Consider the following 15,873-nt stretch of genomic DNA (forward strand, 5'->3'; position numbering starts at 1 on the left):
CTCTGCTTAAAAGCCTCCAAGGAAGGAGCCTGCACCACAGTCCGGGGGAGAGAGTTCCACTGCCGAACAGCCCTTCTCACTGTGAGGAAGTTCTTCCGGATGTTCAGACAGAATCTCCTTCCTTTCCTGTCGTTTGAAGCCCTTGTTCCCTTGCGTCCTAGTCTGCAGGGCAGCAGAAAGGAAGCTCCCTCCCTCCTCCCTCTGACTTCCCCTCACGTATTTGTACATGGCCCTCATCATGTCTCCTCTCAGCCTTCTCTTCTGCAGGCTAAACATGCCCAGCTCTTTAAGCCGCTCCTCATAGGGCTTGTTCTCCAGACCCTTAATCATTTTAGTCGCCCTCTTCCTCTGGACGCTTTCCAGCTTGTCAACATCTCCCTTCATCTGCGGTGCCCAGAATGGGACACAGTGTGATTCCAGATGTGGTCTGACCAAGGCAGAATAGAATAGGGGGGAGCAGGACTTCCCTGGACCTAGACGCTATTCCCCTCTTGATGCAGGACAGAATCCCGTTGGCTTTCTTAGCCGCCGCACCACATTCCTGGCTCATGTTCCCCTTCCTCCCCACGAGGACTCCAAGGTCTTTTTCGCACACACTGCTGTCAAGCCAGGCATCGTCCCCCATTCTGTATCTTTGATTTCCATTTTTTCTGCCGAAGTGAAGTATCTTGCATTTATCCCTGTTGAACTTCATTTTGTTAGTTTTGGCCCATCTCTCTAGTCTGTCAAGATCGTTTTGAATTCTGCTCCTGTCTTCTGGAGTGTTAGCTATCCCTCCCAGTTTGGTGTCGTCTGCAAACTTGATGATCGTGCCTTCTAACCCTTCGTCTAAGTCCTTAATCAAGATCCTGAACAGAACCGGGCCCAGGACGGAGCCCTGCTTGTGGCACTCCACTTGTCACTTCTTTCCATGATGAAGACGACGCATTGGTGAGCACCCTTTGGGTTCGTTCGCTTAGCCAATGACAGATCCACCTCACCGTAGTTTTGTCTAGCCCACATTTTACTAGTTTCCTTGCCAGCAGGTCGTGGGGGACTTTGTCGAAGGCCTTACTGAAATCCAGGTACGCTACATCCACAGCATTCCCTGTATCGACCCAACTCGTAACTCTATCGAAAAAAGAGATCAGATTAGTCTGGCATGACTTGTTTTTGGTAAATCCGTGTTGACTATTAGCAATGACCGCATTTGTTTCTAAGTGTTCGCAGACCACTTCCTTAATGATCTTTTCCAGAATTTTGCCTGGTATTGATGTGAGGCTGACCGGACGGTAATTGTTTGGGTCGTTCTTTTTTCCCTTCTTGAAGATAGATCGGGACCACATTCGCCCTCCTCCAATCTGCTGGGACTTCTCCCGTTCTCCAAGAACTCTCGAAGATAATTGCCAGTGGTTCTGAAATAACTTCCGCTAATTCCTTCAGTACTCTTGGATGTAGCTGATCTGGCCCTGGGGACTTGAATTCGTTTAGAGAGGCCAGGTGTTCCTGGACAGCTTGTTTCCCTATTTGGGGTTGGATTTCCCCCAATCCTTCGTCCATTCCATGTTGCTGAGGTTGAAGATGGCTTTCTTTTTCTGAGAAGACCGAGGCAAAGAAGGCATTAAGTAATTCTGCCTTTTCCCTGTCCCCTGTCGCCATCACCCCATCTTCTCCTTGCAAGATAAAACAGTAATACAATATATCAATTAAAACAATACAAGATTTAAAAAATTGCATTTAAAACACATAAATGGTAAGACCGTAATACAAGATAGATTATTAAAAACCCTCTGGGTCTGATTAATTAATGACTGTATCTCCGAAGGCCTGCCGAAACATCCAAGTCTTCCGTTGTTTCCTGAAGGAAGATAGAGAGGGAGCCAACTGAAAGACTTGGTGGAAATCTTGAAACAGGCTTGAATAGTTTAAGATTAAAAGACATAGAAAAAAACCAAAGAAAACTTAATACAAATTATAATATCAATATTGGCAAAAGTTTGTTAACACAGCACCCCCACCTCAAATGATTTGTAGTTCACCAGAGACATCATGATGAAAAGAAATGAAAAGTTTTTCCTTTTCCATGGATCCCCTTCCACCCTGATTAGGATCAGCAGCAACCAATACCCCTAAAAAGCCTCCTTCCCATTTATATGTATTTTTATTAAAATCCAAAGAGATGTGCTGATTCATACCACCAAAAGTGCAGACAGAACCTGCAGCAGCAGATCATGTATCCTACCTTTACTCCAAGGTGTCAATTCCTATCTACTTCTACCCCTTGCCTCATCTTCCCTTGCTTGCCTTTCCCATATGCCTGTGTTTATACATCTACCTATGTTTGCACACCTGTGTATGAGCAGAGCAATAACAAAAATATAGAAAGAATGTCTCCTAAAATTGATAATTTCTGGCCAACAAATGATATTCTTTTAGGGTGTACCTCCCAGAATCTTGAAAGAATTGCAGTACAGTGTTCCCTCACTTATTGCAGGAGTTACATTCCAGGACCACCCACAATAAGTGAAAATCCGCGAAGTAGGGAAACTATTTTTATTTTAATATTTATACATTATTTTAGTAGTTACACACTATTTTAAGTCTTTACCAACCAATCATGTGTTGATAAATTGCCTCCTTCTCCTCCCGTTGCAGCTTGAGCTCCTTTTCTCTCCCTTTGGCTTCTCCTTCCTCCCTTCCTTAGGCTGTAAATTGTAATTTTTTTTATGATTTATAGTTTTAGAGTTTATTGAAAAACCGCAAAACAGCAAATACGCGAAAAGTGAACTACAAAGTAGTGAGGGAACACTGTAATTGGAGATCAGTACTCATAAACACAATTTGAACTACATATCACTCTCAGATCATGACAGAAGAATGAATGTGAGAATGAGAGGGATCCCAGAAGGAGAGACAAATAAGTCACTGAGATGCAATAATCACTTGGATACAAGAGGTGACCAAAGAAACATTGCAACAATCACAGATTGACAGAATCTACCATACAGGATTCAAAATAATATCTCCCTACCTGAGGTATATCTTGATCAGATTCTCAAGCTTTTTCTACAAAAAAAACTCGATGTAGGCAATAAGAAAATTTCAAGGAAGGCCAGGTTGCTTACCTATAACCATGTTTCTTTGAGTGGTACTCTGTGAATCCACACATTTCCACAAATCCACAGTTACTGCACCTGAAAACTGGCTTTTGAAATTCTACAATCAATGTTTGGCACCAAAACAGATTCCCAGAGTATGGAGGAAAACTAAGATCATTGCCATTTTAAAACCTGCTAAAGGCGCCTCTAGTGCCAGGAACTACCGACCAATCTCCCTCTTCTGTCATCTACATAAAGTATATATGAGAGGATGCTATTAAATCGATTAGGACCTGCCATAGAACCCAAGCTTATTGCACAACAAGCAGGTTTACTACAGGGAAAAACTACACAGGTCAAATTCTCCATCTGACTGAGCATATTGAGGAAGGCCATGAGAAAGGCTGCATCACGGGAACAGTCTTTGTGGGCCTTACGGCAGCCTATGACACGGTGCAACATAGAAAAATGCTGCATAAACTCTACCATATTACCCGGGACTTTGACTTTACAAAAACTGTCTAGACCCTCTTAGAAAACCGCAGCTTCTATGTGGAGTTTCAGGGCCAGAAAAGCAGATGGAGGAGGCAAAAGAATGGTTTACCCCAAGGCAGCGTTCTTGCCCCGACCTTGTTTAACATCTTCACGAACAATCAGCCACAACCACCACTCACAAAGAGCTTTATATATGCTGATGACCTTGGCCTCACAACACAAGCGAAAGATTTTGAAACAGTTGAAAGCCAACTCACCAATGCCTTGAAAGACCTCTCCAGCTACTACAAAGAGAACCACCTGAAGCCTAACCCTGCCAAGACACAAGTGTGCACTTTCCACCTACGTAACCGCGAAGCCAACAGGAAACTGAAAGTTACTTGGGAAGGCCAAGAGCTCGGACACTGTTTCCATCCTAAATACCTTGGTGTCACCTTAGACCGAACACTAACATATAGGAAACTCTGCGTGAACACCAGGCACAAAGTAGCCGCACGCAACAACATCCTGCGGAAACTGACTGGCAGCGCATGGGGAGCAGACCCACAAGTCGTCAGAACCTCAGCCCTGGCCTTGTCTTTCTCACCGGCTGAGTGCGCCTGCCAGGCCTGTCTGGCACAAGTCTGCCCATGCGAAGCAGGTGGACATAGCACTGAACGAAACATGCAGAGTCCTCACAGGAGGCCTGGAACCCACACCTGATGACAAACTCTACAAGTTAGCTGGCATTGCCCCTCCTGACGTGCGACGGGAAGTCGCTGCTAACGGCGAGAGGTCTACCATCGTGAAAGCCACCCCCTGCATGACTCTCGGCCCGGGCCCTCCCTCCCTCCCAGCAGACTCAAGTCCAGGAAGGGCTTCATGAGGACCACCCCCAGCAGCAGCATGGGTGCCCCTCTGGGCAGCCAGGCCAGGCAACCCCAACTGGGCCTCCCTCCCTCCAGGGCAAACCAGGAATGGGCCACTCAGAGGTCCCTGAAGAGACTCAGGAGCGGAGTGGGCAGATCCAAAGGGAACCTGGCCAGGGGCACCGCCTGGAGGAATCCTCCACCTTGTGGACAACTCCGCATCTGTAGGTTTGCCCACCCTGCCCGCCTCATGCACGGAGGAGGAGGAGGAGTGGTTGAAAGATACCGACAATGCGGCCGGTCGTGTGGCCCGCTTTTGGTCTTAAACTATTTAGCTGTTGTGATTCCTTTATCTCATCACTTTTAAAATTAGTTATCATGAAATGCTTTTGGCACAACATAAATAAAACTACACCTGTGCCGGCTGTAACGGAAAGTTTCCCAAACTGAATTTTTTCAGATTGGCAGTAAGCCCGCCCACTCCTCCCAGGGCATAAAAGGGAGCCCTGGCCACACACTCCCCAGTTCATTCACCACAAGCAGCAGCGAGAAAGGGGAAGAGTTGCATAGGGTAGATGGATGAATTTGTGTGAACTCACATAATACTACTTGGAGAAACATGGTTACAGGTAAGCAACCTGGCCTTTTTCTTTGTGGACTCTGTGAATGAACACATATGGAGACTCGTAGCAAGTTGAAGTCCAGGCAGGCGGAAAATATGCCAAACCGACACCAGGTTAAGTGCAACTAAAACTTCTTTTATTGACAAAGAAAGGCAAAGAAAAACAGTAGTTACAGGCAAACAGCCACACATGCAACATTTATCAAGTGCAACAGTGCAGAGCCAATATAGAGGGCCATGGTGCTCTAGTCACTAGTCAAATGGCTGTCAGGTAATGCAATCGGTCAGTGCAAAGATAACGGGATTACAATCTGTGCAACATGCCTTGGTCTTCTGCCATCGGAGACATAGTTTAGTGCATAAACAGGAACAGTATATAAAAAGAAACTCTTTCTTTGTAGGTAGGGTAAAGAAGACAGACTATTAACCCAAACATTCTCAAACTAATACAGCAGACACCTTAGGCAGAAGTGGAACATAAGGCAGAAAAAAATGTGATGTACAGTGTGGAGGTATCAACATAAGCATTGAAAAATCAGACGTATGAGCCTCAAGGCATCCAAGGTAGATATATTGAAAACCTTATTATCCAACATATTCGCTTATCCAACGTTCTGCTGGCCCGTTTACATTGGATAAGCGAGACTCTACTGTATTTATTTATTTATTTAATTAATTATATGCTGCTCCTTTCCCCGGGGGACCCAGAGCGATCTTACAATATGGCAGTATTAGATGCCACATCTTCTATATATATAAAAGAGTGATGGCATCACGGCAATTCACAAAACAACAAAAGTACAGGCCCCCCAACCTCAAAATTTGACAACACAACCCATCATCCACGCCTCAAGGTTGATACAACAAAAAGAAAAGAAAAATAAAGTCCTAATTAGAGGGAGAGCAATAATTTTTTTTATCCAATTGCTGCCAGTTTAGAGGGCTAATCTCTGCCCACTTGGTTGCCTAGCAACCAAGGGACAGCCAGGCTTCAGTTAGGGGACAGGCAGATTTAGGCCTCACTTAGGCCTCTTCCACAGATTATCTAATTTGCACTGGATTATATGGCAGTGTAGACTCAAGGCCCTTCCACACAGCTATAGAACCCATTTATAATCTTACTAGCTGTGCCCGGCCACGCGTTGCTGTGGCGAAGTCTGGTGTTCTGGGAAATAAAGTATTGAGGAATTGGTGGTAGTTAAGGTAAAGGGTAAACGTTTTCCTCTGACATTAAGCCCAGTCATGTATGATTCTGGGGGTTGGTGCTCATCTCCATTTCTAAGCCGAAGAGCCAGCGTTGTCCATAGACTCCTCCAAGGTCATGTGGCATGACTGCATGGAGCGGCATTACCTTCCCACCGGAGCAGTACCTATTGATGCACTCACATTTACATGTTTTTGAACTTCTGGGTTGGCAGAAGCTGGGGCTAACAGTGGGGGCTCTGTCAGTTCCCCCAATTCAAACCTGCGGCCTTTCGGTCCAGAAGTTCAGCAGCTCAGCGCTTTAACATGCTGTGCCATCAGGGGATATTATTTCCTAAAGGTTGTGAATATACAATATTTCTGATTGTTTTGTTTTTTTTGTCTGTTGGAGGCAAGTATGAATGCTGCAATTAGGAAAAATGATTAGGATGTAATGGCCTTGCAGATTTAAAGCCTAGCTGTTTCCTCCCTGAGTGATTTTTTTGTTGGGAGGTGTTAGCTGGCCCTGATTGTTTCCTGTCTGGAATTACCTTGTTTTCAGAGTGGTGGTGTTTGCGATATTTTATATGCTTCTACTGTCTGTGGCCCTGAGAAAACAGAGGATTGGCCAGACTTTGATGATGGGAATCCTTTGTTGGGAGGTGTTAGCTGGCCCTGATTGTTTTCTGTGTGGAATTCCCCTATTTTCAGAGTGTTGTTCTTTATTTAGTGTTCTGATTTTAGAGATTGTATTGTTCTGTTTTATTATACCACATTAATTTTTATATATTCTGATTTTAGTGTTTTTGAATACTTGGAGCCAGATTGTATTCATTTTCACGGTTGACCGCAACACAATAATAATAATAATAATAATAATAATAATAATAATAATAATAATAATAATAATAATAGTAAGGATAGTAATGATAGTAATAATAATGACTTTGGTAATACATAGTGCTTCACTGCCTTCTCAGCTTCCTTTCTGGAAGAATCCTTTCTTGGGAGGTGTTAGCTGGCCCTGATTGTTTCCTTTGTGGAATTTCCAATTTCCTTGCTTTATTTACTTTCTTTATTTCTTTATTTCTTTATTACTGTCCTGGTTTTAGAGATTATATTGTTCTGCATTATTCTATCCTAGAAATTATTTCATATCAAAGTAGAATCTCACTTATCCAACATTCGCTTATACAATGTTCTGGATTATCCAACACAGTCTGCCTTTTCATAATCAATGTTTTTGTAGTCAGTGTTTCAAATTCATTGTGATATTTTACTGGTAAATTTGTAAATACAGTACAGTAGAGTCTCACTTATCCAACATAAGTGGGCTGGCAAAATGTTGGATAACTGAATATGTTGGATAATAAGGAGGCGTTAAGGAAAAGCCTATTAAATATCAAATTAGGTTATGATTTTACAAATGAAACACCGAAACATCATGTTAGACAACAAATTTGGCAGAAAAAGTAGTTCAATACGCAGTAATGCTATGTAGTAATTACTGTATTTATGAATTTAGCACCAAAATATCACGATATATTGAAAACATTGACTACAAAAATGCGTTGGATAATCCAGAATGTTAGATAAGCGAGTGTTGGATAAGTGAGACTCTACTGTAATTACTACATAGCATTACTGCGCATGGAACTACCTTTTCTGTCAAATTTGTTGTATAATATGATGTTTTGGTGCTTAATTTGTATAACGATTACCTAATTTGATGTTTAATCAGCTTTTCCTGAATCCCTTCTTATTATCCAATATATTTACTTATCCTGCCGGCCTGTTTATGTTGGATAAGTGAGAGTCTACTGTATATTGATCATCTTATATTATCTGCTTAGAACTGGATTATATGAGGCCCCTTCTTCACAGTTGTATAAAATGCTCACTGAAGTGGATTATATGGCAGTGTGGAGTCAAGATAATCCAGTGCAAAGCAGATAATATAAGATTCTAAATGGGTTATATAGCTGTGTGGAAGAACCTTGAGTCTACACTGCCATATAATCCAGTGCAAATTAGATAATCTGTGGAAGAAGACTCAGTGAGGCCTACATCCGCCTGTCCCCTAACTGAAACCTGGCTGTCCCTTGGTTGCTAGGCAACGAAGTGGGCAGAGATTAGCCCTCTAAACTGGCAGCAATTGGATAAAAACAATTATTGCTCTCCCTCTAATTAGGACTTTATTTTTCTTTTCTTTTTGTTGTATCAACCTTGAGGCGTGGATGATGGGTTGTGTTGTCAAATTTCGAGGTTGGGGGGCCTGTAGTTTTGTTGTTTTGTGAATTGCTGTGATGCCATCACTCTTTTATATAGATAGATATTATCTGCTTTGCACTGGATTATCTTGACTCCACACTACCATATAATCCACTTCAGTGTGCATTTTATACAGCTGTGTAGAAGGGGCCTCAGATAATCCAGTTCTGAGCAGAGAATATAAGATTAGAAATATACAGTAGAGTCTCACTTATCCAACGTAAACAGGCCGGCAGGATAAGTGAATATGTTGGATAATAAGAAGGGATTCAGGAAAAGCCAATTAAACATCAAATTAGGTAATCGTTATACAAATTAAGCACCAAAACATCATATTATACAACAAATTTGACAGAAAAAGTAGTTCCATGCACAGTAATGCTATGTAGTATTTACAGTAGAGTCTCACTTATCCAACACTCGCTTATCCAACGTTCTGGATTATCCAACGCATTTTTGTAGTCAATGTTTTCAATATATCGTGATATTTTGGTGCTAAATTCATAAATACAGTAATTACTATATAGCATTACTGCGTATTGAACTACTTTTCTGACAAATTTGTTGTCTAACATGATGTTTTGGTGCTTAATTTGTAAAATCATAACTTAATTTGATGTTTAATAGGGTTATCCTTAATTCCTCATTATCCAACATATTCGCTTATCCAACGTTCTGCCGGCCCGTTTATGTTGGATAAGTGAGACTCTACTGTACTGTATTTACAAATTTACCACTAAAATATCACAATGAATTTAAAACACTGACTACAAAAACATTGATTATGAAAAGGCAGACTGTGTTGGATAATCCAGAACATTGTATAAGCGAATGTTGGATAAGTGAGATTCTTCTTTAATATGAAATAATTACTGGGATAGAATAATGCAGAACAATATAATCTCTAAAACCAGGACAGTAAATAAACAGGGGAATTCCACACAGGAAACAATCGGGGCCAGCTAACACCTCCCAACAAAGTATTCCCATCATCAAAGTCTGGCAAATCCTGTTTTCTCAGGGCCACAGACAGTAGAAGCACATAAAATATCGCAAACAACACCACTCTGAAAACAAGGGAATTCCAGACAGGAAACAATCAGAGCCAGCTAACACCTCCCAACAAAGTATTCCCATCATCAAAGTCTGGAAAATCCTCTGTTTTCTCAGGGCCACAGACAGTAGAAGCATATAAAATATTGCAAACAACACCACTCTGAAAACAAGGGAATTCCAGACAGGAAACAATCAGGGCCAGCTAACACCTCCCAACAAAAAATTCACTCAGGGAGGAAGCAGCCAGGCTTTAAAGCTGCAAGGCCATTACATCCTAATCATTTTTCCTAATTGCAGCATTCATACTTGCCTCCAACAAACAAAAAAAACCAATCAGAAATATTGTATATTTACAACCTTTAGGAAATAATATCCCCTGATGGCGCAGCGTGTTAAAGCGCTGAGCTGCTGAACTTCTGGACCGAAAGGCCGCAGGTTTGAATTGGGGGAGCGGAGAGAGCCCTCACTGTTAGCCCCAGCTTCTGCCAACCCAGAAGTTCGAAAACATGCAAATGTGAGTGCATCAATAGGTACTGCTCCGGCGGGAAGGTAACGCCGATCCATGCAGTCATCCCACATGACCTTGGAGGAGTCTACGGACAACGCCGGCTCTTCGGCCTAGAAATGGAGATGAGCACCAACCCCCAGAATCAGACATGACTGGACTTAATGTCTGGGGAAAACCTTGACCCTTGACCTTAACTACCACCAATTCCTCAATACTTTATTTCCCAGACCACCAGACTTCGCCACAGCAACGCGTGGCCGGGCACAGCTAGTCTATATATATAAAAATGTTCTAGACTTTTTACTTAGAAGTAGACAACAAAACTACACGACCCAGAAGCATGAAACTTGGCAACACAACCCACCATCCTTGCTGCTAGGTTCAGACAACAAAACCAAACATCCAGGATGGAACCATGGCCCAAAAAACCCAAAAAACAAGAAAATGCCATCTATGCCTGCACGAAACAGGACACAGCCACACACTCCCCCACTCCCTCCAACATGCTCCAGCATTCATTCGCCTGTTTCCATGCCGCCGCCATCTTCGCCACCATCCATCCACATCGCCCAAGGACACGGAGAGGACAGCGAAAGCAGCGGTTTACTTTCTCCGAGACAAAGGTGGCCTAGCAAACTGCAGGCCTTGCGGCCCTGTGCAGGGGGGTGGCAGGGGAAGAGCGAAGGGTCCACTGTCCATCTATGTGACGGAAGGGTCCGAGGCCATGAGTAGGCCACAACTAGGCCTCAAAACAATTCTGCCTTGACGCCACCTCCAAACAATTCTGAGGCGATGAGGGGAAATGGGAAGGTCTCTTTGGAGTGAGAAAATAATAGGGGTGTCCTTGAACAGAGTGAAAATGGGGGCCAAGTGACAGAGAAGGGGAAATGGGGGGACTTTGGGGTGAGGAGATAATAATAATAATAATAATAATAATAATAATAATAATAATAATAATAATAATAATAATAATGTGTTGTCGAAGGCTTTCATGGCCGAGATCACAAGGTTGTTGTATGTCTTTTGGGCTGTGCGGCCATGTTCCAGAAGAATTCTCTCCTGACGTTTCATCTACATCTATGGTAGGCATCCTCAGAGGTTGTCCATACCTCAGCCCCATCTCTCATCCCCGCCAACCATAATATTTTATACTTTACAACAAAATGTTGATGTAAAGAGTAAGGAACAAGATAATCGGAAGAAGATTCAATATAATATCAAGGAGAAAGGGAAAGAGCTTCAAAAGGACCGCTCAAACAAAGAACAGTCTGATGAGAACTATTTTCTATTATCACCGTTGTTGAAATCAAAAAGAAGTTGAGGTATATGAATCAGAAACCGTTTGGACTGGCAAACAAATCAGGATTATTGAACTGGATGGCAGAGGATTGAATTAGATGGCTCTTGGAGTTTCTTCCAGCTCTAGGATCCCATGATCCTATGATCTAAAATGGCTAACATATAAGCTGAGGAAGGAGAGAAGAAATTAATATTAAAGATCACTGAGGGAAAGGAAGAATTTGCAAATCAAGATGACGTTACCTTGATTTGTAAATCCTTTATTTCTTTGATGTTTAATATTGACTTGATCACATCATCTACAACGATTATATATCTGTTGTTGAATGCTTTCATGGCCAAAATCTCAGGGTTGCTCTGCACTTGCCAGGCTGTGTGGCCATGTTCCGGAAGCATTCTCTCCTGACATTTTACCCACATCTGAGGTCTGTTGGAAACTGGGCAAGTGGGGTTCACATCCCTGTGTAATGATGTCCAGGTGGGAGAGAGAACTCATGTCTGCCTGAGGGAAGTGGGAGTGTTGCCATTGAATGGCCTTGCATCCTGGCTTCTTCCTGCCTGGGGGAATTCTTTGTTGGGAGGTGTAAGCTGCCCCTGATTGATTCATGGCTGGAATTCCCGTTTTCAGAGTGTTGCTCTTTATTTCCTGTCCTGAGTTTAGAGTTTTTCAATACTGGGAGCCAGACTGTGCTCACTTTCCTGGTTTCCTCCTTTCTGTTGAGATTGCCCACCTGCTTCTTGTGGATTTCAGTGGCTTCTCTGTGTTGCCTGACGTGGTGGCGGTGAGTGTGGTCCCTGCCTGTCTGTGTCTCCAACAATAATATCCTGTGTCCAGGCTGGTTCCTCAAGGGCTCGGCTATGGCTGGCTTCTCTGATTGAGTGAGTCTGCAGTGCCTTTCATGTTCCTTGACCCGTGTTTGGGCATTGCTGTGTTTGGAGGGCCCTCCGTAGACTTGTCCACAGCTGCACGGTATACAGTAGACTCCTGCAGAGGTGAGAGGATCCCTCTTGTCCTTTGCTCAACATAGCATTTGTTGGTGGGTCTGTAGATAGTTTGTAGGTTGCGTTTCTTCCACCGCTTCCCTCTGTGGTTGGTGATTCTCTTGATGTATGCTGAGAACACTTTTCCTCTGGGTGGACCTTCCCTTTGCTCTCGAGGCTTGTTCTTGGCATGAGGTGGATGGAGTCTCTATTGGCCTGGGGAGCCCAGTTTAGGGGGTTCTGTTCCCCAGATCTTCTGTAAACAGTGTGGCCCAATTGTGGATTGGCTTTGCGGTTGACTAGACATCTAGAAAGGGCAGTTTCCTTTCATTTTCTGTTTCCATGGTGAATTGGATGTTTGGGTGGAGGCTGTGGAGGTGGTCCAGGAACTCGCTGAGTTCTCCTCCATGGCTCCAAATGGTGAAGGTGTCATCCACATATCTGAACCATATAGTGGGATTTTTTGGTGCTGTTTCCAGGGATTGTTTCTCAAAGTGTTCCTTATCGAAATTTGCCATGACTGGGATGAGACGGCCCGTGGCTACCCATCTTTCTATTCAGAAAAGCTACACACATGGTTAAAGGTTGGACTATGGCTGGAGGACATAGTTCAAATACCTGCTCACCCAAGAATACCCACTGAAAGACTTTGGACAAGTCACATGCTGTTAGTCTTAGAAGAGCCTATGAAGATCCATATTAAGGTTGCCATAAACAGAAAATGATTTAAAGGCATACAAGAATACAATGTAAAATCATTTATAGAGAAAGGAAAGTATGGTTCTCTGGATATTGTTGAATGAATAATCAAACCATGGTGCATCACAAAAGTAAAGGATAATGAAAACTGGATTGCAACAGCTGGAGAGATATAAATCTAGCAGCTCAGCAGAGACTGAATGTATTTTCACTGCAATCTTTTACAAGCATTCTACTAAGTTTTGAATGAGATGTATCAGCTGATATTAATATCAATCACATTTTTTCAAATTATTATCAGTTAATTAGAAGGCACAGGCATAGCTAAACATAGTACTTACCACATATTTTAAGTGGTGCTTCAAGTTCTAATAGAATGGGTTGACTAAGAAAAATCTCTCGAGATTTCAAGCACAATCCTCTTATTTCATTTTCCTGAAGCTGGACATTTTTACCAGGTTTTGAACCTCTCACTGTGAAAGAAAAAGAGCATCGCAAAATAAATAAATAAATAAATAAATAAAGGCATTACAATATTTAATCAGCTATTGTTTCCCTTTGAATACTTCTTGAATCTCATAATGAAACCATTTTTTTTCTATGTCAGGAATGTCTTGAGAAACTGCAAAGTCGCTTCTGGTGTGAGAGAATTGGCCATCTGTAAGGACGTTGCCAAGGGACACTGCCTGGATGTTTTACCATCCTATGGAAGGCTTCTCTCATGCTCCCGCATGGGGTACTGAAGCTGACAGACAGGTCACCCTGTTTCTTGTATTCGAACCACCAACCTTTCGATTAGCAGTTCTGCTGACAGTCACGGCGTCACCAGGGGCTCCTATGAAACCAAATAAGGGGAAGGTATTGTTGTACACCAGATAAGAATTAAATTGCAAAGTTAAAAAAAATAAGAATGGTTTGTGAATTTTGATCTAAAATATGGGTTCTTAAAACTTTTTCAGTCATAGAGCCCTTTCTTGGGCAGCATCAAGAAATATATATAATATCCTATCGGATTTGTTGTTGATCCACAGCTCTGGACTTCATACAAATCTACCAGTTGCCAAAATCTACAATCCTGTGCTTTTCTTTTCCATTTCCAGCCAAATAGCTTAATCATAGGTTTGTCCTACTGAGTATGTGGTCTGCCGAAGTGCTACTTGTGGTCTCTGGAATCCAGTTTGAGTCAACGTGTCCTTTATCAGTTGCCTTTGGTTTGTGCTCTATGCCCTGCCCATCTCCTTTTTGCCTCATAGATTTCATTGAACATGTTTTGTACTTCAGTTCTTTGACACAGCTCTTTATTGCTGACTTCATCTCTTATTGTCACGACAAAGCCTTCTCATGCACCAGCTGTGCTCATACCTTAAGATGTCAGAATTGGCCATGGTAGTCTACACCTTAGTTAAATCCCATCTACTGCAATGCTCTCTATGTGAGATTGCCTTAGAAGATAGTTCAGAAACTGCAACTGGTCCAGTCATCAGCAGCCAAGATACTAACTGGAGTGCTGTACAGGGAGAGAACCACTTCCATGTAATGGCAGATCCACTGAGTGACAGTCCACTTCTCTGCTAAATGGTGCTTTGGGTGCTTTGAATAAGATTTCCTGCTTCTTGGCAGGGGTTGGACTGGATGGCCCATGAGGTCTCTTCCAACTCTACTATTCTATGATTCTATGAAATACAAAGTACTAGTTATCTATATATCTATAGCTATAATAAGAGCAAAAACCCATTATGTGTGTATGTGGCACAGGTGTCCATTCACACAGACAGCCTCCGGCCGCCACAAACAGGCTATATTTCCCAGGGCTGAGAATCCAGCAAGTCACTCTTTTCCACTGACATTGCAGTTACAGTGAGCGCTATGAACATGCAGCCCACCCCCTGCCAATGCCCTCCCCAAAAACTACGGCCCACCCCCCAAGGAATGCTTTCGTTTGGGGACAATTTCATCCTAGATTTTGCTTTTTCTTCCACCACAGGCAGGCATCCCAGGGCTCTCTCTCCATTGGTGTGGAATTTGCATGACCCCACCCATGGCCCTTCCCTTTCCAATCTCTCTGCATAACAAACACAGCAGAACTGAGCTCCAACTAACTTACTGGGGGAGTTTAGGAACTGACTCCACATGGCAGAAGTTGTAGTTCACCCTGCATCAAGTCAGAGCCCTGTGACTCCTACTGTAAAATGTAGAGGAGTTGTAGTTCACCTACACCCAGAACGCTAGGAACCCAAACAACAATGGCTCTGGGCCAAACTTGCTATGCAGACCCGATAGGCCCAGATTTGTATACTGGTCGATTTGGAGGGGAATTGGCCTGGACATTTGGGAGCCGTAAGTACTGGGATGTATACCTGCAATCGAACCCCACCAATGATGGACCAGGACCACACTTGGCACACAGAGCCTCCATAACCAACAGAGCATATTGGACAAGTTTGGGGAAAATGTTTATTTATATCCTGCCTCCATCTCCCCCGAAGGGGACTCGGGGCGGCTTACAGCAAAATCAGATACAAAACAATGATAAAATATGAAACATCAAAGAACAATAACAAAAACCAATAATAAAAAGCCTGGGCTGTGGCGCAAGCTGGTGAGCAGCCAGCTGCAGCCAGCTGAGACCAATCACTCTGACCAAGAGATCATGAGTTCGAGGCCAGCTCGGAGCCTGCGTTTGTGTTTGTCTTTGTTCTATGTCAAGGCATTGAATGTTTGCCTTATATGTGTAATGTGATCCCCCCTGAGTCCCCTTTGGGGTGAGAAAGAAGGGCGGAATAGAAATGCTGTAAATAAATAAATAAAAAATAAATAATATATACACAATAACCG

At 42.9% G+C, this 15,873-nt stretch overlaps 1 protein-coding gene across 6 annotated transcripts in view; it reads right to left on the bottom strand.

Annotated features, from left to right (window-relative positions):
- The window catches only part of LOC134292951 (serine/threonine-protein phosphatase PP1-gamma catalytic subunit A-like), a 131,536-nt gene that overhangs the window by 82,512 nt on the left and 33,151 nt on the right, over window positions 1-15,873 (bottom strand). For all 6 annotated transcript variants that reach the window (XM_062958849.1, XM_062958851.1, XM_062958850.1 and 3 more), the window contains exon 2: window positions 13,380-13,511. In XM_062958849.1, the coding sequence (XP_062814919.1) occupies window positions 13,380-13,511 (132 nt within the window). The remainder of the gene's footprint in view (window positions 1-13,379; window positions 13,512-15,873) is intronic.

Source organism: Anolis carolinensis, chromosome Y (assembly GCF_035594765.1).
Source record: "Anolis carolinensis isolate JA03-04 chromosome Y, rAnoCar3.1.pri, whole genome shotgun sequence".
Taxonomy (NCBI): Eukaryota; Metazoa; Chordata; class Lepidosauria; order Squamata; family Dactyloidae; genus Anolis; species Anolis carolinensis.